This window comes from Ostrea edulis, chromosome 3, assembly GCF_947568905.1.
Source record: "Ostrea edulis chromosome 3, xbOstEdul1.1, whole genome shotgun sequence".
In the NCBI taxonomy this organism is placed as follows: Eukaryota; Metazoa; Mollusca; class Bivalvia; order Ostreida; family Ostreidae; genus Ostrea; species Ostrea edulis.
Genome location: NC_079166.1, coordinates 81,084,703 through 81,112,591, shown reverse-complemented (window position 1 = coordinate 81,112,591; position 27,889 = coordinate 81,084,703). Strand labels below are relative to the sequence as shown.

The window sequence follows — 27,889 nt, the reverse complement described above, 5'->3', positions numbered from 1 at the left end:
GAATGAATAGTTGTCCCGGCTGCTGCTGTAAACTCCTTATGACAGGGAATGAATAGTTGTCCCGGCTGCTGCTGTAAACTCCTTATGACAGGGAATGAATAGTTGTCCCGGCTGCTGCTGTAAACTCCCGATAGTGTCCTCTGATGAAGGCAAAAACAGCTTTACTGGTTTGATTTCGGTTTATTAATATAAATAAGTTCCACAAGAATAAAATAAATAAAACGTTTCATTGTTACATGTATGATAAATTAAAGACCAATTGCGTAAAAATTATAAAATACATAGATAAAACAAAATATCGGTTTAGGCAAAATGGTGGCAATTAAATGCTATTCATATAAAAACCAAATTATGCATGGATCTAGCATGATAAATAACAAGTTGAAAAATGAATTGTTCGTGCCGTCTATCTGCTTGATAGCACGTTGTCCTTGTGACGCATTACGTGTTTACAATTTAATGCATTAACATGTTACGTAATACGATTTATCCTTGATGGTGACCTTGTCCACCATCATGTCGTCAGTGGCCTTTTATTTTAAAAAACATCCAATATCACGACTGCATTATAAAGAGAATTACATGGAATGACTAGAATTGTACTCTATCAATACCCAAACTATGTACGATGTATCAAATTACAATAGCAACAATGGTAAAATGAAAAATACTAAAAAGACATTTTAAAAAACGATGTTTTCATGCTCCCACAGGGCCGTAAATTACATGGAGGCGGAGGAGGCAGCTGCCTCCTCCAACTTTTGAGCCAAAAAAAATTAAAATTTAAAGTTCATTAGAATTTATGTTGTTTCCAATAACTAAGAACATGATACCACCCTTAAAAAGCATTCCAAATCTTTCTTTTAGAATGAGTTAGTCAAGTAACATCTTAGAAGGCCCTAGAATCAAGGATTTTGCACGAAACGTGTTCAGTGTGCACAAAATGTGCTCAGCGTCTGGGGGCCTGGGCGGCCCCCAGACCCCCGCCTAATTTCCTGCCTCCTCCAAATTGAAGGTTAATTTACGGCCCTGCTCCCATATTGCAAACAACCGCAACATTCATTCAGTACTTATATATATGTACGTTATGTGACCTTTTATTAGCAAGTGCTGAAAGGCAACTTGCTCTCACATTGCTTTCATTAAGAAAAATGCTGCCTCAATCTTAATAATCTGTTAAGTCAATATAAATATTTCCGTATAGATTTCACACCACCATCTTCCTCTTCACCAGCCATCTTCCTCTACACTAGCCATGTCCTGACAGTCCCCTTTACGAACTGTCGACATATCGGACACTTCCTCATGGCCGGAGCGCAGTCTGCACAACAACAGAGATGACCACAAGGCAACATGGCGATTGACGCATCTTTTTCCATGCATATTTTACAAAGTCGGAGATCCTTCAATTTTCTGTTTTCTTCAATCAAGGACTTTGTATCTTAAAGATTAAACACGATATAATTACACTAAGTCTTAATTGTTTTCTCTTATCACAAAGAATAGAGCTGATGAATTTAAGGAAGAAATGTATGTTTATATTTTAGAGTATAATACACGTAACAATGAAAGCATTTATACAGATAATGTACCCCGTGCTTCTTTCGTAGAACGTTTGATATATTCTGTCATAATACAAACAACTATACATTCATTTCTTATATATGTATTTCGAAATCTAAATTAATTCTTACATTGAAAACCGCCGCGGTGGTCTAAAGGTAGAATGTTTGCCCCGCATGCGGAAGGTCAGGGTTCGAATCCCGGCCGCGACAGACTTAAGGCGTTATATAAAACAGGTAGTGACATTTCCATCACCAAACGCTCGGCATCAGGTGTGAATATCACGGGTCCTCGGAGATGACCTTAAAAACGGATGCCCCTTGCCACAGTAGGTGTGGCACGCTAAAGAACCCACACTGCTCAATGGCCGTAAGCGCCAAGCAAATGCCTAAACTTGAAGCTCTTCACCGGTATGGGTGACGTCTCCATACGAGTGAAAAATTCTCGAGAGGGACGTTAAACAAGATATAATCAATCAATCTTATATTTAAATAGCATAGTTTTATTATATATAAAACAACAGCAAATGTACATCTTCCAACTATTCAGAAAAACTCGGTATATCCATCAATGTTTCGTGGATAATAACCCTATGTTATATACCCTCGTATAGGAACTCAATATGACGTCACAAAATGGCTTGCGTTGCATGAAAAGTTATTTGGTACATTTTTCTATCTTTTTGTGATTCATGAAATATGAAAAATTATATCAAAGTTGTTTGTATTCTACGGATTTTATAGAATCTTTTCTATGCTTCCATTAAGAAATAAAATACATGAGGTTATGAACTTCGGAATACTTTATGAAGTGCGACCCTTCACTTCGGAATACTTTATGAAGTGCGACCCTTCACTTCGGAATACTTTATGAAATGCGACCCTTCACTTCGGAATACTTTATGAAATGCGACCCTTCACTTCGGAATACTTTATGAAGTGCGTTAGCGCTGAATGAAAAAGCCTGTCGATGGGAAGCGTTGCCGTTCAAACCCTCATGAACTTTCAAAAATGAAATTTATGTCTTATATCTACACTCCACTTTTGTTCCTGTCGGAATTCCCTACTGTTATAATTGACATGCTATATTTATCAAGATTCATACGCGTATTGTTTACCGTTATGTACTTCGCGTTCATGTGGAAATAATCATCATTACAATTTGTAAAGATAACAAAGGGCAAAGGCATTGAAATTGACAGAACATGAAAACTTTTACCAAAAAAAAAAGCATGAGGTACATTCCCTGCATAATTGGCTTTGTACAAATTATAGTATTTAATTGTGTTCATACCATAAAATAAAAACATACAATTCTTCCCTAAACTCATGTCCATTCTAAAGTTTCAATTGTATTAACTTGTTATTCATATACTAGAAACAACCCAGACATATATTCCTTGAATATAGTGAGCAAGACAGATATCATTTTTGTAATACCTTCAACTGACGCCAATGACAGTGTCGGTTTTAAATTCACATCTTGAAGATTCCCCGAATCACTAGGTTGTACGTCTGTATAAAAAAAAAAGACATAGTTATTCTTCCATTTACTACAGAGACACATGGAATACAATGCGTTTGCCTCGGTCACATATCCCCTGACGGTTGATACAGGGCGTCGGACGGGCATCGTGCCGGGACCACAGTTTGGTCTTGCAGTGCACCTGTTGCATATACAAACATCCTCCGATTAGAATAGGGAAAAATGAAGGGTCACCACGCGTGCCCCGCAACATGTGTGTGCCACAAAATGATACAAAAGATATCCTTAATAGTACGGATCCGGTAAAGGTAGTAATGGATATGTGAGCGAGGCATGTGCTATATTATATTCATTGAGATGAATAGGATCAGACAACAGAAGGTTTGCCTACAAATGTCAAGCCATGTTAACTGAGTGTCAATATCTCACCATCCTTCACTGCCATGGTAACAGAAGTGGTTGAGTTTCCTGTAACATCGGATCTATCATGGACGGACTGCTCGGATCTATCTTGGACGGACTGATGAACACTCCCTGTGGACACTGGGAGTAACACGTCGTTTTCTGGAGCCTCGTTCTCAGTCAAGATGACCTCCAGTAACTCTTCAGCCTTTATATGCATGGGCGCTACCAATCATAAAACAACACGGACTTGATTTACAAGAAAAGAGATTTAATCCCCCCAACCCAACTCAAGGTTGATTTATCATGAAAGTTCATCATTGGTTAATACTTGTATACCATCACTTTCATTCTTTGAATTGTGATACAGATAATTCTACTTCATAGAATGGAAATATAGATCCCGCCCCAAGGTCAAACTACAACAGCCCCAAGGTCACGCTACAACAGCCCCAGGGTCACACTTTGAAATATGCGTTAGAATTTTTATTTAAAAGTGGACTATCTTTAAATTGACTTCCTGCTTCAAATACTTGTAAGGTTGATTTTACAGCGTATCTGTATAACGCTATCATTGAAAGTAAAAAACATCGTAGAGAAAATCGTATAGATTGATTCAGAAATATAGTATTCTAATTCTATGAACACATTTGCTACCTTTTGTATCTTTCAAGATATCAAACGCCCTTTGGATGGTTGGCTGGGAGTAACCCATTTCCATTAAACTCTGGAAAGCTGGGAATGTAGTGACGTCACTGTTAGGTGAATTCTGTAGATGATCGGGTGAGTTTTGTGATCCATTGTCTTGGTAAGCAGCATGGCCGTTTAATCTCTCTAAGGCCTCCTTAAAATCAAAGTAATATAATGTTATGATGAATTGATCAATCATTGGAAACGAATCTCTCCTTAGCCATCCTTAAAACTTACTTGTTCTTGATGTTCTATCTGTACCAAGGCCACGAATTCGTCACCCTTGTTCTGCCTCAGGAAGGCACACTTCGGAAACCATCGGGCGTGTTCTGTCCAGGGTTCGTCTCCGGGCTCCCAGTTACGTAACCCTCCCCCACAAAAGAAACAGCGGGTGTAATCACCATACCCCGCGTACAGAAAACCAGCTGTAGCAAGGTCACGTGGTGTTTGCGTCATACTATTCGGCCAATCTGTGAACGAACTAATTCTCACAGCTAATACGGAGTAAGACGGATATTTCGGACGGTCAAAGTTAATGCCTAGTGGGTCTAGATCTTGCATGAACGCGTTTATTTGTGCTTGTTGAGCCCTTGTTCTTGTGTGAGAATCCCTCGGCGGTTTCTCGGAAGATAACCTCTGTATATCGTCAGCAGGAAAGCTGCCGTTTGACGTTGTCTGTTTTGACTGACTATTTGACAATGCGTTCTTCGATGCTTCGGATGAAATTCCCATCGTTGATAAATCTCCACTGGCACCACGAAGCTGGTGTGCATCTCGGTTTCCAGAATTTTCGTTATATCCATCGACTTGGCGTCTTCCTATTTCGACATTCCTGGCGCAGTTTGATTTAAGAAGTGGACAGTTAGGTGAGGCTAAGCGATGAATAGATTCTACATCATCTTTCACTCTCCAGTCGCTTTTCTCAAAACCACAAGCAAAACAAATAACTTTGTCGCCTTCACCTGAAAAATAAAATCCTTGACGAGCAAGTTTGATGGTAGACACTGAGCTGGAAGATGGGAAATTGTAAAAAGAGGCAAGTCTAATCATCTCCAGGTGCATGGAATTAACAGAGAACGAACTCGGCGAGGCCTGAACATTGCTCTCTTGATTCTGGGCGACTTCTCTTTCAACAAACTCGTCAATACTTCCGGCATGTTCAGATACGGCGTAAACGACGCCATCTCCAAGATGTCTTCCTCCCGATTTTGAATCTCTTTCTTCTCTGGTTGGGCACCAGTGATTCACGTGGTCACTATCGTTACCTGACCGCCGTTCGGCAACCTTCGGGTGTCTTCTTCCTGATTTTGACCCTCTCTCGTCCTCGTAATTCATCTACCTCTACGTGATTTCCTCTCTGTTTGCGTTTGGAAATGGTTACCTGTAACGAAATAAAGGGTCCATGGATCACAAAGCTCACCTTATTTACATTGGTCCTGCTGTTCTTGTGAAGATTTTTTAAAACAGTTCTACTTTTTTTTTTATTTCCACGAAAAATGTTGATCCCATATCGTAACCCCATCCTAGCTTCTCAGGGTCGTGACGTAAACGAAATTTGAACACGCACAGCAGAGAGACACACATATCAAGTGGGCCCTGCAACTCTGAAAAGGGGTTTTCAAAATACCATATATCTATTTATCTATCTGTCTGTCAATATATTTATCTATACAGTGAACCTTGTCTAAACCTGCGGGCTCTCGAACCGAAAAAACAAACAACGGCTGGTTTAGAGAGATGGTCGACAGGGGATGCTTAGTCCTCCGAGGCACCTGATCCCAACTCTGTTGTGTCAAGGGGTCCGTGTTTGCCCAACTATCTATTTTGTATTGCTTATAGGAGTTATGAGATTGATCACTGTTTGTTTTCTTCACCTTCCATGGTCTATTTGCCAGGAAATTGGCATTTAGACACATTTACCCCTTTTTATCAGTGGGAGAATTTAAGACTGGGCAAAATTGTTTTTCTCTTATCTCTCTTTTCACACAACTGTGTCTGGGAGAATTTAAAATAGAGCGAAACCGTCTGCAAGTGTAGAAAGGCGAAAATAACCCGGTATACAGTATATCCATACGATATCAAAAGTTTCACTGTGTAGATAATAGATTGATAGACAGATAGATAAATGTTCCATAAAAAGTGGTCGATGTCCGGTTTCAGGGGTGGTCGGTTTTGTGAGAATTTCTTTGCAAGGAAATCGGCCGATATTCAGTAGGGCTGAGTATTGGTCAGAAAATTTCGATACGATATGATATCAAATTTAACGATACATGATATATTGGATTTTATTATTTATCAATGTAAAATCAACTAAAAAAAAAAACAGACAACAAAAAATAAAAACATAAAACAAAATTTTCTTTGTTCTTCCTGATACAAAGTTAAAAAAAATTACAATTATTCACTGAACTTCAATCAAAGTATTTTTGAAATTCACGACTTCGTGCAGAGTAGTAACAATTTTTTTCCCAATATGTCACCAAATCTGATTAATTATATCAATACGAACTAACGCCATTACGAAGGTTAGAAATCATATGCACATACATAATTATATATACATAGTCAACATCTCCGGAAGCACGAGTTGTCTCGCTGCGTTTATGAAAGGTGAAGATAACGAAAAGTGATCAATCTCAAAACTCCTATAAGGAATACAAAATAGAGAGAGTTGCACAAATACGGACCTCTGGATATAGCCCAATATACCTGAGGTGGGATCAGATTATTTAAATAACGCAATGTTGTGATGCCAGTGCAAATGAAATGTCAAATTAGTTGTCCCTCCCGATGTGCTGACTACTGCTGAACACAGACTGCACTTTGCTTGTTTGCTTTTTTTTTCATTGCTGAAATAGTTCGAGGATTTTGATTTTTTCGTTGACATTATGCATAAATAATTAGGAAAGTCGATCCCGATCAACAATATTGAAAGTTAACCCGAATACGCTAAGAAATATATCGATAGGTGTATCGAAGGTTGTGTATCGATACTCGACAAAGACTTAAACATCGATACATATCGAGATCTCGATATGTCGGTGCACCCCTAATATTCAGGGAGGACCGATTTTCTGAGGGGTCGGATTGGTGAAGTTTCACCGTATTCTCATGTAAAACTTTAAATTCCTACTTTCCTAATCTTGACTTCGGGGTCATGACTTAATCAAATATGAATCTATACTATAATAAGAGTACATGTATAATCTTAATTTAAACAATTTGTAATCACCTTTACCCACGTGAAGAAGTCAAAAATATGTAAAGATAGGCACTCAAACAGACGTTAGACAACAGGTGATCAGGAAAGCTCAGCTTATAGTACAGGTGGGCTAAAATGATTAGAAAGCGAAGACATTGACAATTTGTGCGGAATTCGAAAGTAAAACAACACATAGGCTTACCTTGAATGTCAATTTTGAACAGCCTCGAAAAAACGCCATTTTTCTATCTATAACTGGATTTGCATTTTTGGACCAACATTGTACAGCTTATCTAAAACGATACAGGAAATTGGTATGCATCAACATGCGTCGGCAAATTGACAATTCAACATTGTCCCAGAATCTCGGTCTGAATAAGTAAATGCTCACAGTGAACCAAAATACCACCCGGATCAATATTTCTTTTTTGAAATCAAAGTAATCAAGAAAGATGTCACAATGTAAAATAAGGGTTATAATTGACATACACTTCTGTCACAATAGTATCATAGAGACATTCTTGTACCTTTTGTCACGTAAGATTGTCTGCAAGTTAACATTTAGTATAAATATTAGTACAAATATTCATACTTCTGAAAAATAACAATCTTAAGGGTTTAACTATTTACAATTATATGCATACTTGGTACCGTATAAGTTTTACATTATGACCCCTGGGTCGAGGCCTCTGCTGGTGGACTGTTAGTCCCCGAGGGTCTCTACAGCCCAGTAGCTAAGCACTTCGTTACTAGCTTGAAAATACGGATGTATATTTAATTGCTGTTATAAAATTTAGAAATTCATTTCAAAATTAAGGATTATCTCCCTCACGCATAGCTCTTATCCTTAGATGAATTTGACCTTACGTTTTAGCACTCTGATTTTCTCTAAAATAGCTCTTAGGGCCTACAAGTTTATGTTACAATGTATTTCGGATTTCAAACATTTCGGTTGAGCATCACTGAAGAGACAGTATTTGTCGAAATGCGCATCTGGTGCATCAAAATTGGTACCGTATAAGTTTTACATACTTCTGAAAAATAACAATTAAGGATTTGATTTTTTACAAGTATATGTCTATGAATACTTTTGAAAAATAACAACCTTAAGGATTTGATTTTTTACAAGTATATTCTTTGATATGCACAATGTACATCCCAATCCTACCCCATCCCGCGGATAATGTAATACTGTACCATACAAACGCTCCTACACCGCCCATGTACAGAACACGATGTTTTCAACATTTTATTTGTAAGTCTTTTGACGCTTCACTGAAACAAGAACAAATTCATACGCACTGGACCTTGTAACTCCTTCAATCTGTAACCCCCCCCCCAGTATTACATTATCCGCGTGATGGGGTAGGATTGGGATGTGCATTGTGCATATCAAAGAATATACTTGTAAAAAATCAAATCCTTAAGGTTGTAACACAACACCCCCACTCCCCACCCCCGAAATATTAATGCTCGGGAAATGCTTGTAAATATGTGATATTTTCTGTATTCGTTTTCCAGTGTAATTCAGAATTTAAATCTAAATATGTGATATTTTGTAGTAGGGTTTTTTTTTTTTTACAGTTTAATTGAGTATTTAAAAAGAGTCGCCTTTATAGTGGTAAATTTCATTTTCCTGAATTCAACATAGAAAAATCAAACCCCAAGTCGTTTAGTTTCAAAGATTTTGAAGTTACAACAAGTGTTATTTAAAAACTTCTAACTAGATAAGGAAGTTTAACTTCGTATCATTCAAATCTAATTAAAACGAGATCTTTAGTTTGACGTCGTTGATACTAGCGACATCAGAATATTGGTGCGGATCAAAGATCTGCCTTTAATCTTCCGAGTGAATTCATCTTTTAAAGAGATGAGCAGGCACAGACACTTCTGATTAGTTCAATATTCTTTTTTTCTTTCTTCAGAATTACAGTACTAGAACACATGAAAATCTCAAAGTGCAATTTCTTCCACACTAGAATATCGAGTTTAATGTTGTGTATCATAGCCAAATATACACCACCCACCCACACTCCACCCCAAACCCTCGATCCATTTCATCCTCATCCCTACCATAAAGTATAACAAAACTTACCAAGGGCGAAATAATCCAGACTACGATCAATTTCCTTATTGGAATGCAATAACACAGACCGTGTGTGTGACTTTATCACGCCTCAGACAAAATTGTTGAAATCTGATTGGTCAGATCTTGGTCACATGACGCCGTGAAAGTGCTACACGGGCAGATGAAAACAACCCATGGTCTCGCGCGGAAATGGGCGAAATGAAAGAGACGTATCCGGTAGTTAGTATTTATCCGGAATGCTAGTGCGCAATGGCGGCAATAAACAAACGAAGCGGATACGTTGAAGGAAAAACTTCTTTATTTATTTCTTACCGTTATGTAGACCAGTGAAAATAATGTACAACGATTAATCGCATAAATCCCATGAAGAATAGAAAACTGAAAGTAGGGCAAACATAGATCCCTGGACATATCAGAGGTGAGATCAGGTAAGTAGGGCTATTCTATGCATGAATGAAATGCAAAACTCACTGTCTGAACCAAATTATCCTACTGGTTTCACAATTCCATTACATCGAAATGATCATTGTATTTTCGTCCAACCCCCAACAAATAATCGGAAAGTAGACATTGATTTGGGGGAGTGGACATCAAGGGGGGGGGGGGGGGGGGGGGGGGGGGGGGGGTAGAGGGGAGCTAAAGTGTTAAGATGAAAATGGGGGGCCCGAGGGATGTAATCAAATTCATCAGTTATAACATGTATACCAGAACTAGTAAATGCACAATTGGCTGGAAAAAGAGCAATATGGACTTGTATAATTATATAATGTGTATGTTTAATTGTTCAGAATGCAAAGTTGCAGTATGTATTCACATAGACATATAACGGATAACATATCTGTTATATGTCTATGCCCGGGGCAGGGTTGGCAAAAAAGTGGTCGATATGAGGCCGGTGGTCAATACTGGTTGAAACTGGTTAATACTGGTCGATTGAAAATTGTTTGGTATATATAATATACTTATAAGTCATATTACATAAATAATGTACAAATGACTGTTGAATATTGGGGAGATGTAAAAGTTTCTGTTCAAATTCCTTAATTTAACAAGAACTACCTTAGTATAAGTATTGTTTCATCAATCTTCATTTTAACTGTTGAATAAACATTTGAGAGTGGGTTAGTGATGTTTTCATAACAATAACAGGTACACTGGTCATCTCTGGTCCCAGCCTATGCTTATTAACACCTGTCCACTCTGCTTCCTGGGCTCAGGTAATGTCCAGCTACCTTTTATTCTTAATCTGTCCAGGTACATGTATTAAGAGGTCTGTCTCCAATAATCAAGCTATGTTATAGAACTGTGACCCTCTGGTAGGTACTGAAGATATTTCGGTCAGTTTTAGCAAACCAAATATATTAAACTTATGAAATTACATTTGATTATCTAATGAAAAATATTAATCAACAATTGATCCATATAATGAAAAGACTTAATTTATCTTTATCTTTGCAAGAAATGTACAAAAATAGGAAAATGGACAGTTTAAATCACAATTGACCATTATTGACCACTTGGGGAGTATTGACCAGGACAGTTAAAACCACTGGTTAAAACCGGGGGCGGTTTTAACCGTCCAACCCTGCTATGCCTCTATGGTATTCAGAGATAGATCATACTAACTAATTACTTTTTCTTTAATTAAGTGAATTTATACATTACTTGTTTCTCCTAACTACATGTACTACTTTATGGCATAAATTGAAGATTCAGTCCCTGGTGTTGGAGATCTTTTATCTTGAAAACAATAGATGCTAGTGCCACACAACCAAAGAATGTAGTAAACATACTGCTACCTTTGCATGTATTAATTAGCAAATTAAGGTACTAGGAAATATAAATGTAAGGAACAAATGTCTAGGGTGTTTTTTATCTATTAAAAAGATTGTATCAAACTCTAAATCTAATAAGTAAAATTTTGTAATATTCCAGCTTCAGGAAGTTTATCCTATCATAATGGAGATGATTATAGCTACTTTGAACCTACTTTCATGGATCTACCATATTATCTTTTTTTTACTATGACATTTGACTGTTACTTTTCAAAGAAGGTGTAATTTATAAGTATAACGTGCATCACATGCAATTTTAATGATACAGGCAAATAATTTTGATGCAATATAATTAATAAAAGGCAAGCGTGAACTGTAGATTTACCTAGATTAGATTCAATAAGTACATATAAATGATATTAAAACCCTGCGTGCTCGTTCCATATAATGTCCCTTGAACATTACAAGTATTTACTTATTCCAAATACATGTAGTTCAAAATTAAGTCAGAAATTCTAAAAAAAAATTTTAAATTAAAGTTTATTTCAGGAAACAAAGCCTGTCTGAAACTCCAAAATGACATTTCCAGAAAGCTGAAGAATGGATAAAAATGTATCTACCATCTTACAACCCAGATTTCATTCCACTGAAAAGAAAAGGGACAGGGTAAGAAGTTATTATTAATAAAAGATATATATATGCTGAAACATCTTAAAAGATATATTGTTAGCTCACCTGAGCTGAAAGCTCAAGTAAGCTATTTTAATCACTTTGTATCTGCCATCTGTCTGTAAACTTTTCACATTTTCATCTTCTCCAGAACCACTGGGCCAAATTCAATCAAACTTGGCATAGATCATCCATGGGTTAAGGGGATTCAAGTTTGTTGAAATGAAAGACTATGCCCCCTTCAAAGGGGCGATAATCTTAATATAGCTAGTCCCTGTGTATATATATGCATGACTTGTGATGTCTGTAGACATGTATGCGTCCTGTTTTATTTCAAATTTCTGTTTTTATGTCTATGCATGCAATTATATATCATTAGTGCTTTGTGTTTTTTTAATGCTATATAGTCGGTTAAAGAGCTCTTAGCTCATGTTTATTGTTACCTGTATATAGTTCCGACTTTAAATAAAAATTACTTACTTACTTACTTGCAAAAATGTAAAAATAGGCCGGGGGGTGGGGGGGGGGTGGCATTTAAAAATCTCCGTAAGAACCACTGGGCTAGAAAAGTTCAAATTTACATGACAGCTCTCTGACATAGTGCAGATTCAATTTTGTTAAAATCATGGCCCCGAGGGTAGGGTGGGCCACAATAGGGGATAAAGGTTTTACATACAAGTATATAGGAAAAATCTTTTTTAAAAATATTTCTTGAACTATTTAAGCTAGGGCTTTTATATTTTGTATATACATTTTTTACGAAAAGTTCTTTCATGTGATGCAACAGTGTTCGATCTTGTGACTTTGACCTGGAAGTTTGACCTACTTTTGATAAAAATCTGACCTATTCAATATCTCAACTATTTAAGACAGAGCTTTCATATTTTGTATATAGATTTCTTATGTCAAGGTCTTTTGTATCATGCATGTACCATGATTAACCTTGTGACCTTGGTCTTATCCAGAACAGCAAGATCTTGTCGATCATATTGGTGTTGAGGCGGTGTTGGGGCATTTCTGTGTAATGTGAATTCATTTTCAGTAATGTTGTGATCCTTTGGGGCTCATGTAGGCTGGGGCCACAATATGGGATCAACATTTTTCATAGGAATAAAGACTGAAATCTTTTTAAAATCACAACAGCTGTACAATGACAGGGCCAAGGTGACTCCGTTGAGCGATGTGGCTCTTTGGCCTCTTGTACTGTTTAAGACGCATGTATTTAAAATTTATCATAGGGTATATTTGCATTTATTTTTTCAGAAATTTTGCATGTCCATGTCTTGGAAGGTGAATAGGTGAAAAGTCAATAGATGCTTACCATATCAGATGCTTGCAGAGGATACTGGGGATAAAGTAGCAGAAAATTATGGAAAACAGGAAGTGGCAGCCAGGACTGACATCAATGCAATAAACAATGAGCTGAGGAGACGGTGATGGAACTATATAGGACACGTGCTATGGAGGGGAGGTGACAATGACAGTGAGATGGCGTTGGGTTGGACACCAGAAGGGAAGAGGGCATTTAAGAGACCGAAAACAACCTGGAGAGGAACAGTAGAAGCAGAAAGAAAGATTGCAGAATGGAGAAACTTGAATGAGATCAAGATGGTAGCAATAGAACAGAGTGGATTGGAGAGAGTATCGGTCCTATGTGTTTTTGGCATGGAGAGAACTAAGTAATGTCTAGATTGTTGGAGATAGGATGACCAGGAATATGAATGGATGTGCTGGAAACTGTACTAAGACCCTTATGTATTTGGATAGATTTACATACCATCATGATTTTGCTATGAAAAACTTGAAAAAAATCCTCAACTCATATTGTAGCTGACATTGTACATTTGTACTTATTAATATTTCAAATGAACATATTTTTAGACATACAATATCTAAACTTTGGAGTCCATGTACATCTCCACATTGGATAATAGGTTATGATGTATGTGTGTGAAATCTTTTCCTATGGTATGCACATGTTAACACATTAGTTTAAATGATGATGTATATCTTATGACTATGGAAGAGATTGTGTTCAGAACAGAATATGTGTCTAGAAGAGTTGTTGCCCTTGAATGTAATTCATTATTTACATGGGGTTGAAAAATAATCCAGCACACAGTAGTACTAAATGCATTATGTTAAAATACATTTATGAAGGGTATAAGTGATACTGTCCATTACTGATTAATACACTTTGTGAAATCATATTGTTATGTTTAATAAATTTCAAGGCTGCACCTTTGTACATTTTACAATATAATATTCTGCACTTTGGTATCAAATTCTCTTAACCTAATTTAAGAGTTACATATTCATTAACAGCAAGTTAATTATGATATGCTATGTAGTTTGTCAAAGGGGCATTAGCTGTGAAAGTGATGGCAACCTTTTTATTCAAAATCTCTCAATAAGAATATATATTAATGCCTAATAATATTTATTTTGTACAAAAACATGAGAAACCTAATAAAACGACAATAGATTGTCACTTTTAGTGTATAGAAATACATAAGGACAAATTATTGTCTTGCAAGACAATAATCATTTAATTACCAAAATTCATGTGATATTCATACACATTAATGTGCCTGTTTTGGGGTTAAAAGGTGTTTGAAATAATTAAATACTGGTGTTATCACTGAAATATACATGTATGATATGGAGCCATTTAATTAATTTTTTGGTATCAAAATGGCAGCTAATGCCCCTTTAAGAATAACTATTTTCAATGCACATCATAATAACCTTGTTAAGCTTGAAAGAATATTGGCTATAAGGAATCTTGATCATAAATATTAAAAATATTTTTAATTTCTTTCAAGGAGTTCCTTATAAACAAGCATAAAATCATGATTATAGTACATTGACTCTTGTGTGTTTCAATCTGTTAGACTTTCCCATTTTATTGCATTTCTTGGAAGTTGTGTTAAAAGAATTGGTGGTCTTGAAAAAGGTTGTTGTAGTGAACAGCAAAGGTCAACTGCTATTCAACAGTCTGTATACCTAGTCACCAAGGGCAAGGGTAGAGGTCATGTGGTTCTGCATTTCACAGGGCCAGTTAAGGGGCTAAAAGAATATAGTGTTAATGACAATTATTTCCATGGAATAATGAGAGACATCTCCCATTTCTTGTTATAGTGTTCTTCTTTAAAGATTTTGTGGGAGATGAGAAATACTTTATTTGATGCACAGACACCAAATTAAAAGTGGAGCTTGTTGATCCTAAGTGACATCCTTGCCATTATCTTCAATGTAGTCTTTCATGTGTCTTATAAAGGTTTGCAAACACTAGTGCTTGCATAATGCACAGACACGTGAAGTGGGTAGTGTACGTGTACAGATGTTGTGTACACACCACCACCCCTCCACTGTCTACAAAATATATACCTGTATAACCAGTAATATCACCAGAATATGTTATTTCCCCACCGATCATCTTCATAAGTCATTATGAAGTCAGTTCTACATTCTATGAGCTCTGGTGAGATATTAATACATACCGTACCACTGGATCTAAAAGAAATCCGTTTTACCACCGTCCCATTCCAATTTGATATCCTTTACTCTCATGCGCTTTAAATCAGAGACGGGATACTTTTAACTTTGATAAAGTTGAATTTTCCATTATATTCACAAGCATAGTAAATTATCATCCCTTGCGAATTATGATATACTGGCTGACACCCCCCCCCCCCCTTACATTGCATGGTAGGATGAATCCGCCCCCTTCTTTACATGTATGGTGTTGAAGTTTGGAATAGAGAACATCTGTTATGGATTTTTTGGACCCCTTTTTATTTTCGTTTGATAGTCAAGAATTTTAGACGACCGCGAGTTATCCTCTGCTACCCCCCCCCCCCCCCCCCCTTCAGAAAAAAAACCCCACGCCATCTGTCTGTCTGATGCTCTTAAGATTCTTATGTGCAACAAAAATGGAAGTTCAGTAAAATTTCTGGCAACTTTCTTGCATATTGTATTGAAAAAAAAAAATTTTGATTTATAGTCAATATTAGCCCTAAAATAATATATGTCTCTGATATGAAGCCTACCAAAAATACCGTGTAATTTCATTCCAAATGTACCTAGCCAAATTTGTCATGTAATTGGATATGTAAGGTATTTTATATCTATTAGAAAATATTTTATTAAGATTAATTTTTCGAATTTGAATATGGCGTATTATACGCCAACAATTATTCCGGAAATATATTATCTATTGGTGACGTTTCACCCAAGTAAGTATAATCTCGCGAGAATACCGCTTGTTTTCATCTGCCCCAAACTCCTCGTCGATGCCTCATTACGTCACAGTGCCTACGAATAGAATTGTGAGCAAACGAACTCTGGTGGAAGTTTGTCATCTGCCCGTGTAGCACATTCGAAAAAAACCGTATCATGCGAGTAAAATCCGTATTGGGCGAGTAATTTTATTTATCGTCGGGTTCGACTTGCAGCCGTTTCAAAAGGAAAGACATTTGACTAAGTTGTATGATATAGACCCCCACATATACAGTTAAAGGTCTTCGACGTGATAAATTCGTTACACAGTCGCCTCGCCCGATACGGGTTTTCTTTTCACACCATGTATTTTTCCGTATCAGGTCACTAACTAACTGTGTAACTAATATTATAATAATGCACCACGTCAAATGACTTCCCCTATCAGCAATTTAGACAGGACAGGACACGTGATCAGGATTAATTTGACTAAAGCCAGCCCCTGTATTCAGCGCCTTATATATCATACTATCTTTACTGTAATATTCCGGCGGTGGGTTTAGAGTAATTCAGTATAAATGATAAATGTTTCATTCAGTACAGATAGAGAACAGAACAACAGGCTATAAGCCTCTACACTGATAGTTTCATCAAAACGCTTATAATTTGGCATATAACTTTTTTTTTTTTTTTTTTTTACATCTATTGATTAATTATCTTTTTTCATTAGAAGATACGCCGATTTGTAATATGACATGCATGCAAGACGAATCTTACATACATGTATATAACAATAAACATATTACCTACCCCAAGCATTTTTAGGCATACGTTTACGGTAACCGACTCCTAAAATATCCTTTAATCTATCCCGGGAATATGTCTGAACAATAGATTAGTCCATGATAACGTTAACGCGAAATGCTGCTTGATTGAATCACAATAGACTGACAATTTCTCTGAAATCCATCAATACCGATACATTCTAGGAAATAAAATGTCAGATATACAATGTACCTATCAACCTTTCTTGGAACAGTCGATATAGTGAGAAATCATGTTGACAAATGTCAATATATCGATATCACTTCTACATAAAAACAGTCTGTTCTAAAAATAATAATAATAATAATATTTTTTTTATTTCTTTATTATTATTTTTTATCATTTATTTTTATTTCATTTAATTTTTTTCTGAAGATTTTTATTGCAAATACTGCCCACATATGATTTTATACAGTGATTCGCTATCCTAAGACAAATGACAATGAAATGAAACCGATACCAACATGACGCATTCTATATGTTACATAGCTCGAGCCGGTAAGTGAGAAAGTTTCCCAGTTTACTTTCGGAAGGTCGGTGGTCTCTTCCCAGGTACATTGTATCTGGGTTCTCTCTTCCACCAATAAAAACTGGGCGCCACCAGATAACTGAAAAATTGTTGAGTGTGGCGGAAAACATCAATCAATCAATCAACCACTGGACCTTGACAAAGTGAGTCTAATATTCTGATACTACAGCATGAGTTCGAAGAAGTTGAAGAAAACAAACAGTCTCCTACAGATTATATCATAGATGACACACCCACTAAGGAACACGAGTGCCACTAATAACGAGTAGTGTCCTTTTAAATAGTAATTAGGCTCCCAAGCGATAATAGTACCTGTGACGAGTAACTTTTAACACAACCAATAAAATTAAATTCATGAAACTATGTAAATTTATAATTTTAAAAAAAGCAAAAAAAACCCAACTATTATTGAGAGAGTTACCTATCCTGGGTAGCTGATTATAGGACACTTTAATTCATTTTTCTCACGTATGTACATGTATGTATGTATGTATTTAACTATATTAGTGTAATGTATCTCTACACTGTACACTCTGTCAGTGTATGGAAATAAATCATTGTCATGTCATAGTCAGTACCGAAAACGTTACATAAATCACCCGTCACAAGCTTTTGTACACAGCCTCTCTCGACGTTAAAAAACATAGGAATAAAAAAGATTGTCTTCCTGCAAACAAATTTATAGGGTGTCTGAGAGTTGTAGGACTTTACTCAAGGACAAGTCAGCTATCTTTCCGTTGTAGTGTATGAGTAAAAGGCCTAAAGCTTTAAAACAAGACCTTTGTGTGTAAAATATTTCCCCAAGTCTGAAGTTCAACAACCTGAAAACTGTGGGAGGAGTTAGACAGACAAATCATGTCATGCACTCTCTAAGTAATACCGGTACTTCCTCAACACTAATACCGGTACTTCCTCAACACTAATACCGGTACTTCCTCAACACTAACCAAGTTCAACATCCATTGCTGTTTTTAAATTTCAGAAAATCAGAATTCTTGTCACATGCACATCTTCAAAACCCATACAACTACTCTGTAAAATAAGATCTTTACTTAAAAATTGGGAAAGGATGTGGATTGACAAATTATGTAGGCCCTATCCTCCATATTACATTCAATTTCAAATCAAAATGGGTTAAAATTGCAAATAATCTGATTAGATATGATTCATAAAGAAGCGACACGGCAAGTTTCAGCTAGAAATTTGACAGAGAAATGAAATAGAAACAGAAAACCCCGAACGGACAGACGGACGTACAGACATCGTCGTACCATAATACAGCCCGTGCCATGAGCCGGGTATAAAAACTAAACGCTAGAGTGTAGTAAACACCACCGTGGCATATTTTCCGGAACACAACGCCAACACAGTGTCTGATGTGATATACATGTACACGCCCGTTTTGTTTCGGAGAATTGAAAATCGGATCAAAACACAACTCACCGATCCGACAACCATTACCCTCTCCAATATATTGTACATCTACATTTAGTACTACATTTCAGCAGCATAAAAGATTTCGTTAACCGGACCGGTTGATAAGACCAAATTTAAGGGGAGATTTTGTAAAATGGGAAAGTTAAAGATAATCCAGGCTTTATAAAAAGGAAGGGATCACCGTAGTAGGAAAATGAAGATTACATGTATACACGATATTTCGGCGGATAATAGATTTTCCATGTTATATTACATGTACGTCATCAGTTCCGGTCCGAGCTGGACAGCGAGTCGGGAAGTTGAAGCTTATTCAGTTGTAAAATTGAAAGTGAATTTGTTGCTACTATGACAAATGTATATTTAAAAATGCTTTTAGGACTTTCGTTGGATTGAAAGAGATGCATGTATACGTGATCCAAACAACAGCACTAGCATACGAAATGTCGCCTCTCGCTATAGCACAATAACAGAAATGTCGCCTCCCACTATAGCACAATAACAGAAATGTCGCCTCCCACAATAGCACAATAACAGAAATGTTGCCTCCCACTACAGTACAATAACAGAAATGTCGCCTCCCACTATAGCACAATAACAGAAATGTCGCCTCCCACTACAGTACAATAACAGAAATATCGCCTCCCACTATAGCACAATAACAGAAATATCGCCTCCCACTATAGCACAATAACAGAAATATCGCCTCCCACTACAGTACAATAACAGAAATGCAGAGTATCGAAATCAGAGACTAATGTTAGAATATTTCAGATATACGAAATACTTATAGATATGCATGTATAATTAATGATTATATATTGTACACCGTGGTTCGCGCTTCTTTCTTGTTGGGGTTGACTTGTTCATTGTACAGCCTCATGGCATTCAATATATACACATATACGTTTGTAAAAGTTTGATAATGAATTCAGTAATTGTACATATTCAGATGATATTTTTAAAAATTGTCGGAACTAGTTCTTTTTCTGTAACATATGATGACAAGGGATTGAATATTGTATGTGATATGATGATATTGATAACGTGTAGATGATTTTTCCAGAAGCAGTATATAAATATGTAACTCTTTGTCTTAGGATTAACATTTTGAATACATTCATATCACACACATCCATCAAGATTTTCTTACTTAGCTTAAACATGAACTTGAATGTAGCTTTCTCAAATAAAAAACGCAGAAAAGCTGTAAAATTGAAAGAATATTTATAATTACAAACCTGTATCTTTTTTAATAGAGTGATTAAAAAATTACTTACAGAATGGTTAAAGCATTGCATGAAAACTGTGATTTCCATTGTGCGGAAACTGTGTGTAGACTGCAAAAACTTAAGAAAACAGATGGTTTACGCTTGCAAGGTTTCAGTCCAGCATGTAATCTGTTTCGTATAATATGTTAAATTGTAGTATATATTTGTACATGTAATACTGCTTAGTATTTTGTTTTTAGAAATCGCAACATCGCGGACCGACAGGCGGAAAATAAAACAGCTTTCCAGAAAAGCTTGAGATGTTGTGATGATATCGTATACTTCACACAGTGTCAATTTCCCGGAACTACTTTCCTCTATGAATAATACAGCTTAACGGAATATGCTGAGTTGATGGGAACTTGATTCTATAGCTTTCAGAAACTGGATAGGTTCTGACGTCAACACATACAATCGCAACATCTCGGGTCTTTCCGGCAAGCTCTAGAAAGAATTATGTTCACCGGATGTAAGGCATTTGAAAAAAAACAACAACCCAGGATGCTTCCAATCACTGTAAGTCACTAATTAGAAATTGTCAACATGTTTCAAACTAAATGTAAAGGATATCCTCGCCAGCCAGGGGTGACGTATTCTCTTTAGAGAAGTCGAGAGGCATATGCCTTTAAAGAGAATAGGGGTGACGATCTATGGTGTTTCTCTATTCATCCTTGGCGGATTTAGAACCCGTATTGAGATTCCAGGGCATCCTATGAAATCGTTCCTTACAAATAGCAAGTAAACAGCCCCCCATATTTCATCGAAAAAATGAATAAATAAACAATAGAAGGGGCTGAGCGATTGTATGCTTCTATTTTGGGTCTCTGCCAAAGAATATAAATGAAATCGATTACGAATATAACTGCTCTGTTGACATGTTTTAATCAGTTGCAGGAGCGGTCATTTATTTCAGGGAAATAATAAATCACATTATTGTTTCGATTCAGTAATCCCTTATCAATTACACGTATAAAAGATTTCAATATAGATAGATAGATAGATAGATAGAAGTGATGAATTTACGATTCTATACAAAGGCTCCCCAAAATGGCAGTGTGTAACATATATAAGCAACTCATTGTGAGTTTCTACATGTAGAATCACTTTGATATTAATGAATTGATAAAACAAAAGTTATTTTGGTTTGTACATGTATATACTACAGCTGCAAATATCTTTATATTTGTATATCTTGGTCGTTGATTTGTTTAAAATCCATGACGTGTAAACCAGAGTTGCAGACACGCACAGTGTAGCCAGTCCAGGTATCACATCGGTAATTGTCCAATCAAAATGAACTTAGAATTGTAGTTCCATATATTTAAAGAAATATTTTTTTCCTTGCGCGATTTTTCTCATTTCCTCTTCTTTTCTCTTAATTTTTGCACCCGATTAGGAAATTTTGTGTAATTTGTAGAAATAACCAAGTGTATACAAAGGAACTATTTGCTGTTGGTGGCTGAGGCTACTTCCTGAGGTGTACTCCGGCTGTTTACACACATGTGAAAAACACGTGGATTTGAGGGTAGTCTTGTTTGCGGGTAATTTATTTTCGAAAATGCCGCGTAGGGTGGTGTTTTTCTGGTGTCGGCAGACGAGATAGGTAACATAGAACGTTTCTGACTGCGTTACTCGGCATCAATTCTGTAAACTGATTTGTAATTAATTTTTTTCCTCTATAGTAATATATAGTGAAAATAATTACCGGTGTGATACCTCCAGCAAATAAGATCGACACCATCAAGTGACATAGATCGGGGGTATGCCTTGTCATTGCATTCTGTTCACATTAACCACATACATGATGGTACTTCAACATTTTATTTATCAATTTAGTTTCTTCAATGCAATTTGCCTAATAAGCATGGTCGGATTTAGGATTTCAATTTAGAGGGGCTTGGGAAACCCTGAGAGACAAGCGTACATGTAAGTTGGTCGCTTTGAGACCCCCAGTTCACTCTGAGGGGGGGGGGGGGGGGGGGGGGGGGGGCAAGGGTGAAAAAGCCCGGAACGTCACGTGTTTAGTTGTATATTAATGATGAAATCTGGTGTAAAACTAATAGAATTTTCAAGTACACGTGCTGCAGTCTAATTTAGGATTTAACCAAGCTTGATAACGCTGTTGGCTCCCTGTGTCTAGCATCTGTTTCATAGAAAGACTTGGGTGACGGCCATACCTTTTTTAATATGTGTTTTCTTCGAACTGTCGATATACATGTTGTAATACTTGTATCATTTGAAACGCACCTGCTGGTTTTAAAATCATTCGTTTCAAGTTCTGTTGCAATTTAATCGCGGACACATCCAAATTGACACCTAAAAATGATATTTCATTAAAAAAAAAAAGTTTTTTGGAACTCTTGCGTGCTTTTACATAACTGTATTACTAATGCTCTTTCAAAATAAGAATTGGAATTAGATTGTTTATTAATTTTGATTTTATATTTGAATGAAATACTTTATATTACAATTTTCTTGTGTTTCTTTCGAAATAATTTAGAATATTTAAAATTTTAGCGGCCCATTTGATATTTTGTATCAAAATTATGGTGTGTTCACTTTTATTCAGTTTGTGAGCAAAACGTCCGGAGTTTACACATCGATAAATTCTTCAAAAAGAACGTTTAATCCTATAGTAAAATCAACTTATTTGTTAGTAGCTAGCCACGGTTTAAACTTGAACGTACGAAGAACATGCTCTCTTGTATCAAATCAGTTAAGAGATAAAAACACCATATACATGTGATAATGGAATTTTGCTACAAGTATATGGGAGGTTGACGATGGGTTCCGTTTTTTTCATAAAATTAGATCATAAGTTTGCCGTTAACATTTATGTTCATTACTCTTAATTCATAATACTGCAAAACCTGGTTACCTATCAAAAGGGTTTCATGTTGATACAGTAATGCAGGTGGGTATTTAAATGATGGTATTCCGGAAATCTTGGATATACATTAAGGTTTCTGTCAGCTGACAACGCCATATTTATGTCTTTTAATTTTTACGTTATACGTGTTGTAAATGTAATTAGTAAAATATGATCGAGATTGTACAAAAAATATCCGAAATGCTGGTACGTTAGTTAGGTTCGTCCATCACGAAAGGTGAAGATAACGAACAGTGATCAATCTCATAACTCCTACAAGCAGCAATACAAAATAGATATTTGGACAAACACGGATCCCTGGACACACTAGAGGTGGGATCAGGTGCCTAGGAGGAGTAAGAATCCCCTGTCGACCGGTCACACCCGCCGTGAGCCCTATATCCTGATCAGGTAAATGGAGTTATCCGTAGATAAAATCAGTGTGCCAACCATGGCCTAACAATCGGTATGAAACACGTCAGACAGCATTTGACCCAATGATAGGTTGTATTGACGAACTAGATCGTTATAACGACCATATAATTTGCGAATTGCTGACTTCAATCGAGACTGTTGAAATCCCTGTACCATCAATTTGTTTGTCAGTAGCTTACGTCGATTTAAAAACTGACTATACGCAGAACAAGCTCTTACATATCGAATCAGTTGAGATATATAAACACCATATTTAGGGGATAATGGAATGTTGCTACATAAATATGGGAAGTTGACGATGGAGAAGCTGAAATCATTCCGTTTGTCATACAGTTGAGTTGTCAGTTTGCCGTTAATGTCTACTTTCAATAAAATATCTGAGTATGAAGCAGAGGTGTACGACTCTGTGGTGTCCTTTATTTCGAGCTCACAGGGATATACCAAATCGACATATGAATGAAAGTTATTATAATTGTTAATAGACAAAACGTCATCGATATATATCTAAATGTCGAATTGAAGGCCACAGCGAGAGATTTTTTCTTCTCACGTAGAAGTTTTTGAATAAATTCTGCTTCATGTGAATATAGAAACAGGTCAGCTAACAAAGGAGCACAATTTGTGCCCATGGGAATCCCAACAGACTGTTGGAAGACCTGATCACCAAAGATCACGACGATATTGTCAATGAGGAACTCTAGCATATTTTTTATTTCAACTTCAGAGTACTTGTGCGTGGTATCAGAGTGGTGTTTAACAAAGTAAGTTTTTGAATGACTGAGCACTAGATATGAATATTTCCGTTTTCCATTTTTGTTGAAGAAGCAACTGCCTATGATGTCAAAAAGTCTAGCTCTTTAATTTATCGTGAGGAATGGTCGTGTATAGTGTTGAAAAGTCAAAGGTTTTAATGTTATTGATTTGGGAAAAATTCTGTGATTTCAAGTTTACTAAAAGTTCTTTAGAATTTTTTATAATCCACATTAGATTAACACCACTTCTGACATATGTAGTCGCACAGTAAGTTTGAAGTTTCTCCTTCACAGCTGTTAATATTTTCGTGAGGAGAAAAGAAATCAGTCGATCGATAACGGTATTGCTTCAAGTTTTGTATTTCTTGTAAGTGTTGCTGTGTCTTTTATTTCGTCCTTATATATGTTTAATAAATCATGGGTTGTGCCCAAGGCTAGTAGGATTGGCAAAGAAAATATTTCTATAACTATTGCATCATATCCATTTATATTAAGAACACCGCATTCCTTTCATTCTATGTGCATTTTAAATTGGTCATTGACCGTCATCGAGTGTCACTGATATTATGTATTACTAGTATTTTAAATATTTGTGACTTTGAATGTTCTTTTTAAATTTTGTCAACCAGGATATATTATACAAATATATACTGGCTATGAGGACAATAGCAAGTGTATTGTCCCCCAAGACAGCAAATATTTCCCGAGGCGCAGCTATTGTCGGAACAGTCAGTAAATAGGTGTGTTCACAGGGGCATCAATTTTCACATTTCAAATTTCACATCAATTATACGCTACTTACTTCCTCATATTTTAATAATGTTCTTCGTGTAGACGTTACACGACTTATTTTTCCTCAGCAGCATCAACTGTTGACAAGAGCTGCCATTTTAATGAATACACTAAATACCCGAAATGTCTAAAACTTTAAAGAAGGGGAAAATGGTTAATAATAATCTAAATGAAATAGAATAAACAAAAACAAAAAATTAAAAAAGCCAAGAAATAATGTTCAATTTCCTTCTCTAAGTGCAATATCACAAGAATAATGTTTTGATAAGTTTTAAGGTATTTGAGATTTTAAGTCTATCGGGTATTTAGTGCGTTCATTAAAACGGCAGCTCTTGTCAACAGTTGATGCTGCTGAGGAAAAATAAGTCGTGTAACGTCTACACGAAGAACATTAAGTAAGTAGCGTATAATTGATGTGAAATTTTAATTGACAGGTCCGAAATCTTCCATACTAGTCTGAATTTCGCTGCTGTCATAGGCGAGAAACGACTCCGTGACCTGGACCGGTAAATGTCCTAGTAAAAATATACAAGTAAAATCGAGAGAACGATGACGTATATCTTTGTTATTTTAAGAACCATTGACTTGAAATTTGGCATGCAAGTAGTTAAAACATTAATCTATGCAAGGAAAACGACAAATTACGCATAGCTTAGCTAGTTTAAAAAAATTTAGGCATTTGAAGCGAGTGGTTAGTTTTTTTTTTTTTATCTGTGTCAGAGTTAGACTCCTTTCTATTTTTATGGTATCAGAGTTCGGGCCCAAAACGGGCTTAGCCCCTGTGGGTGTGTTATTATACCAAAGTAGACTTTACTTGTGTCAGGCATACCAAGGTGAAGTAAACTAACATTCGACATTAGCGACCGAGGTGATCTGAGAAAAGAAAACGCGGGAAAATATATCATCCGGTAAATAGTTTCGAGACTATTTCCCTAGGGTGAGATAGTTCAGAAATTATTTCACGGTTAGCGTTATCCAGAAGAAATATCAAATTCATTCACCTAACATTTTTTAGCAAAAACAAAGGTATTACTTGTTTCATTGGTCTAAATATATCATGCAAATTATGTTACCTACAGGCCCTAATATAATTGGCCGAACTAATTAAAATTTTGTAAATCGATCATCAATCTGCTTGATAGTTTTTTTCCAAACATAACACCACCTCATAGAAACGTCTAACTAATCTACCCATAATTTTTATGAAAATTTGGTTTTTGACCATGCAATATTAAAAATGTGATCTATGTATTTCCCCCACTTTGCATTCCATCTTCAATTTAGGCCAATACTTTGTAAATCTATGTTTGATTTTAAAACCTGACAACACTTTTAGTGTGTTCTTTTAAACAATCATATGATGAATTTTTCCATACAAGTATGTATTTTAAAGTATAAAAGATAATTATTTCTGACTAGCATTATTTCCTATATCTATATTGTTTGAGGACATGGGTATATATCAATTCAACATAATTATTGATTCATGTTACGTACATCGTGTTGACACCAACAGTGAAATCGAGTTTATGCAATTAAATCAAAAATTAAGTGCAAACAAATATCACGTTTATCGCACTGTAGCTCAAGAGCAGGCACTATGAACCCTGTCTTTCTTCTCCTAAATAATTCCCCATGAATGTAGATATTACAAATACCTTTTTAAAAATTGACAATACTACAAATCTTAGATTCGAGCATCTTTATCAACAAATGTATCATTTCAGTGGTGGATCAAGAGGGGGTGGGTCCCGGGGATCGGAACCCTCCCCTTTCGTCAGAACATTTGGCTTAAAAGAAGGTCAAAATAACGCATTTTGAGGGTGAAACCCCCTCCTCCTTTGAAAACCAAAATTAATGGTAGAATCCACAATCAAAAATTCCTGCACCGTTTCACAAAAGCATCGTTATTTGAAACAGAGACTTTGAAAAATGTACAGTGTAAGGGTATTCTTTCTTTCTACTCACTCTTTTTTTTTTTTTTTTTTTTTTATTTACCTTCATTTTAAAAAAAACGACAGTTTATCACCCTTTTTCATTTTTTTTTTTTAAATTTACATTTGCAAATGTTTTAAAAGCAGAGATAACTCACAAATACAAAGGTTTCACAGAGGGTAACGATGTGATTTCATCCAGGTCAACTGACATGATAGATAAATTGAAGACTTTAACGGCACCTCTGTCCGGAGCAATCCACTGTCCGCATACTACAGTGTATCATCATGAATATAAGAAAGAAAAAAAAAAGATGATAAAACCCAAATACAAATATATTTTTTGAGATTAGACAAACTCGGCAAACCCGGGTCAGGCAACATGTCGGGGGGAAATTATTGGCGGAAATTTCACTTTCGTAAAAGTGTGTACATCGAGATATTGATCTCGTTTGATTTATCTTGATAGGTTGTTACATGAACAGGACTTCCTGATAGCTATAATGCCGCTGGCAGGTTTCACTTTTCTTTATATGACAGGAAATCTATCTTATCAAGATATACACTCAAAAAAACAAGTTAATGATAATAAAATATCTATCCAACAGTAAATTGTGAATCAATGAAATACAATAATTAAAGAAACAATATCATGTTGCTAAAATATAAGCGCGTAAAGGACAAACAGAAATCATATATCTAACAAATATTAAAGGAACGCGTGTAATGCAGACCTTACCTTTAGACGTATGTATTCAGTTTTGATTACTGCAACCATGCATAGTTTCATTTTATATTCATGTAAACCGAGCGTCGTCGTAAATACGTCAAAATGTTTATCTTAGTAACTAGAAAACATGTAATCTTCTGTAATTAAAGGACACCTCTCATGCATTTTGTCTTCTTTATGCTTATAGTAATTAATTCTAACAGTTCGTTCGCCGAAATTTTG

General features: G+C 36.0%; 1 protein-coding gene and 1 long non-coding RNA gene across 4 annotated transcripts; one reads left to right on the top strand and one right to left on the bottom strand.

The window, feature by feature from the left end:
* Positions 1 to 160: 160 nt before the first annotated feature.
* Positions 161 to 27,699, bottom strand: LOC125673196 (putative inhibitor of apoptosis). Of its 3 annotated transcripts, none has more exons than XM_048909648.2 (7): positions 27,096 to 27,699; positions 7,545 to 7,635; positions 4,378 to 5,521; positions 4,108 to 4,294; positions 3,478 to 3,675; positions 3,003 to 3,077; positions 161 to 1,441 (listed from the first exon to the last, which is right to left on the bottom strand). In XM_048909648.2, exons 3-7 carry the CDS (start codon positions 5,473 to 5,475, stop codon positions 1,245 to 1,247), a joined length of 1,755 nt encoding a protein of 584 aa, XP_048765605.2. In that variant the 5' UTR covers positions 5,476 to 5,521; positions 7,545 to 7,635; positions 27,096 to 27,699; the 3' UTR covers positions 161 to 1,244. The 3 variants fall into 3 exon arrangements, with proteins under 3 accessions (XP_048765605.2, XP_056015121.1, XP_048765604.2); XM_056159146.1 differs by lacking the exon at positions 27,096 to 27,699 and adding an exon at positions 20,165 to 20,243; XM_048909647.2 differs by lacking the exon at positions 27,096 to 27,699 and adding an exon at positions 9,438 to 9,626.
* Positions 9,660 to 14,113, top strand: LOC125673200 (uncharacterized). The gene is made up of 3 exons (XR_007369303.2): positions 9,660 to 9,859; positions 11,756 to 11,872; positions 13,139 to 14,113. It is a non-coding gene; the product is annotated as an uncharacterized LOC125673200 (long non-coding RNA).
* Positions 27,700 to 27,889: the final 190 nt, after the last annotated feature.

Excerpts from the sequence above, each read along its gene's own strand:
- LOC125673196 (XM_048909648.2), bottom strand. The coding sequence starts at position 5,475 with ATGAATTACGAGGACGAGAGAGGGTCAAAATCAGGAAGAAGACACCCG. Across the intron at positions 3,676-4,107 it reads TATCTTGAAAGATACAAAAG|CGCCCATGCATATAAAGGCT; the intron begins GTAGCAAATGTG and ends TATGATTGGTAG. Across the intron at positions 1,442-3,002 it reads GTCATTGGCGTCAGTTGAAG|ATACAAAGTCCTTGATTGAA; the intron begins GTATTACAAAAA and ends TTAATCTTTAAG.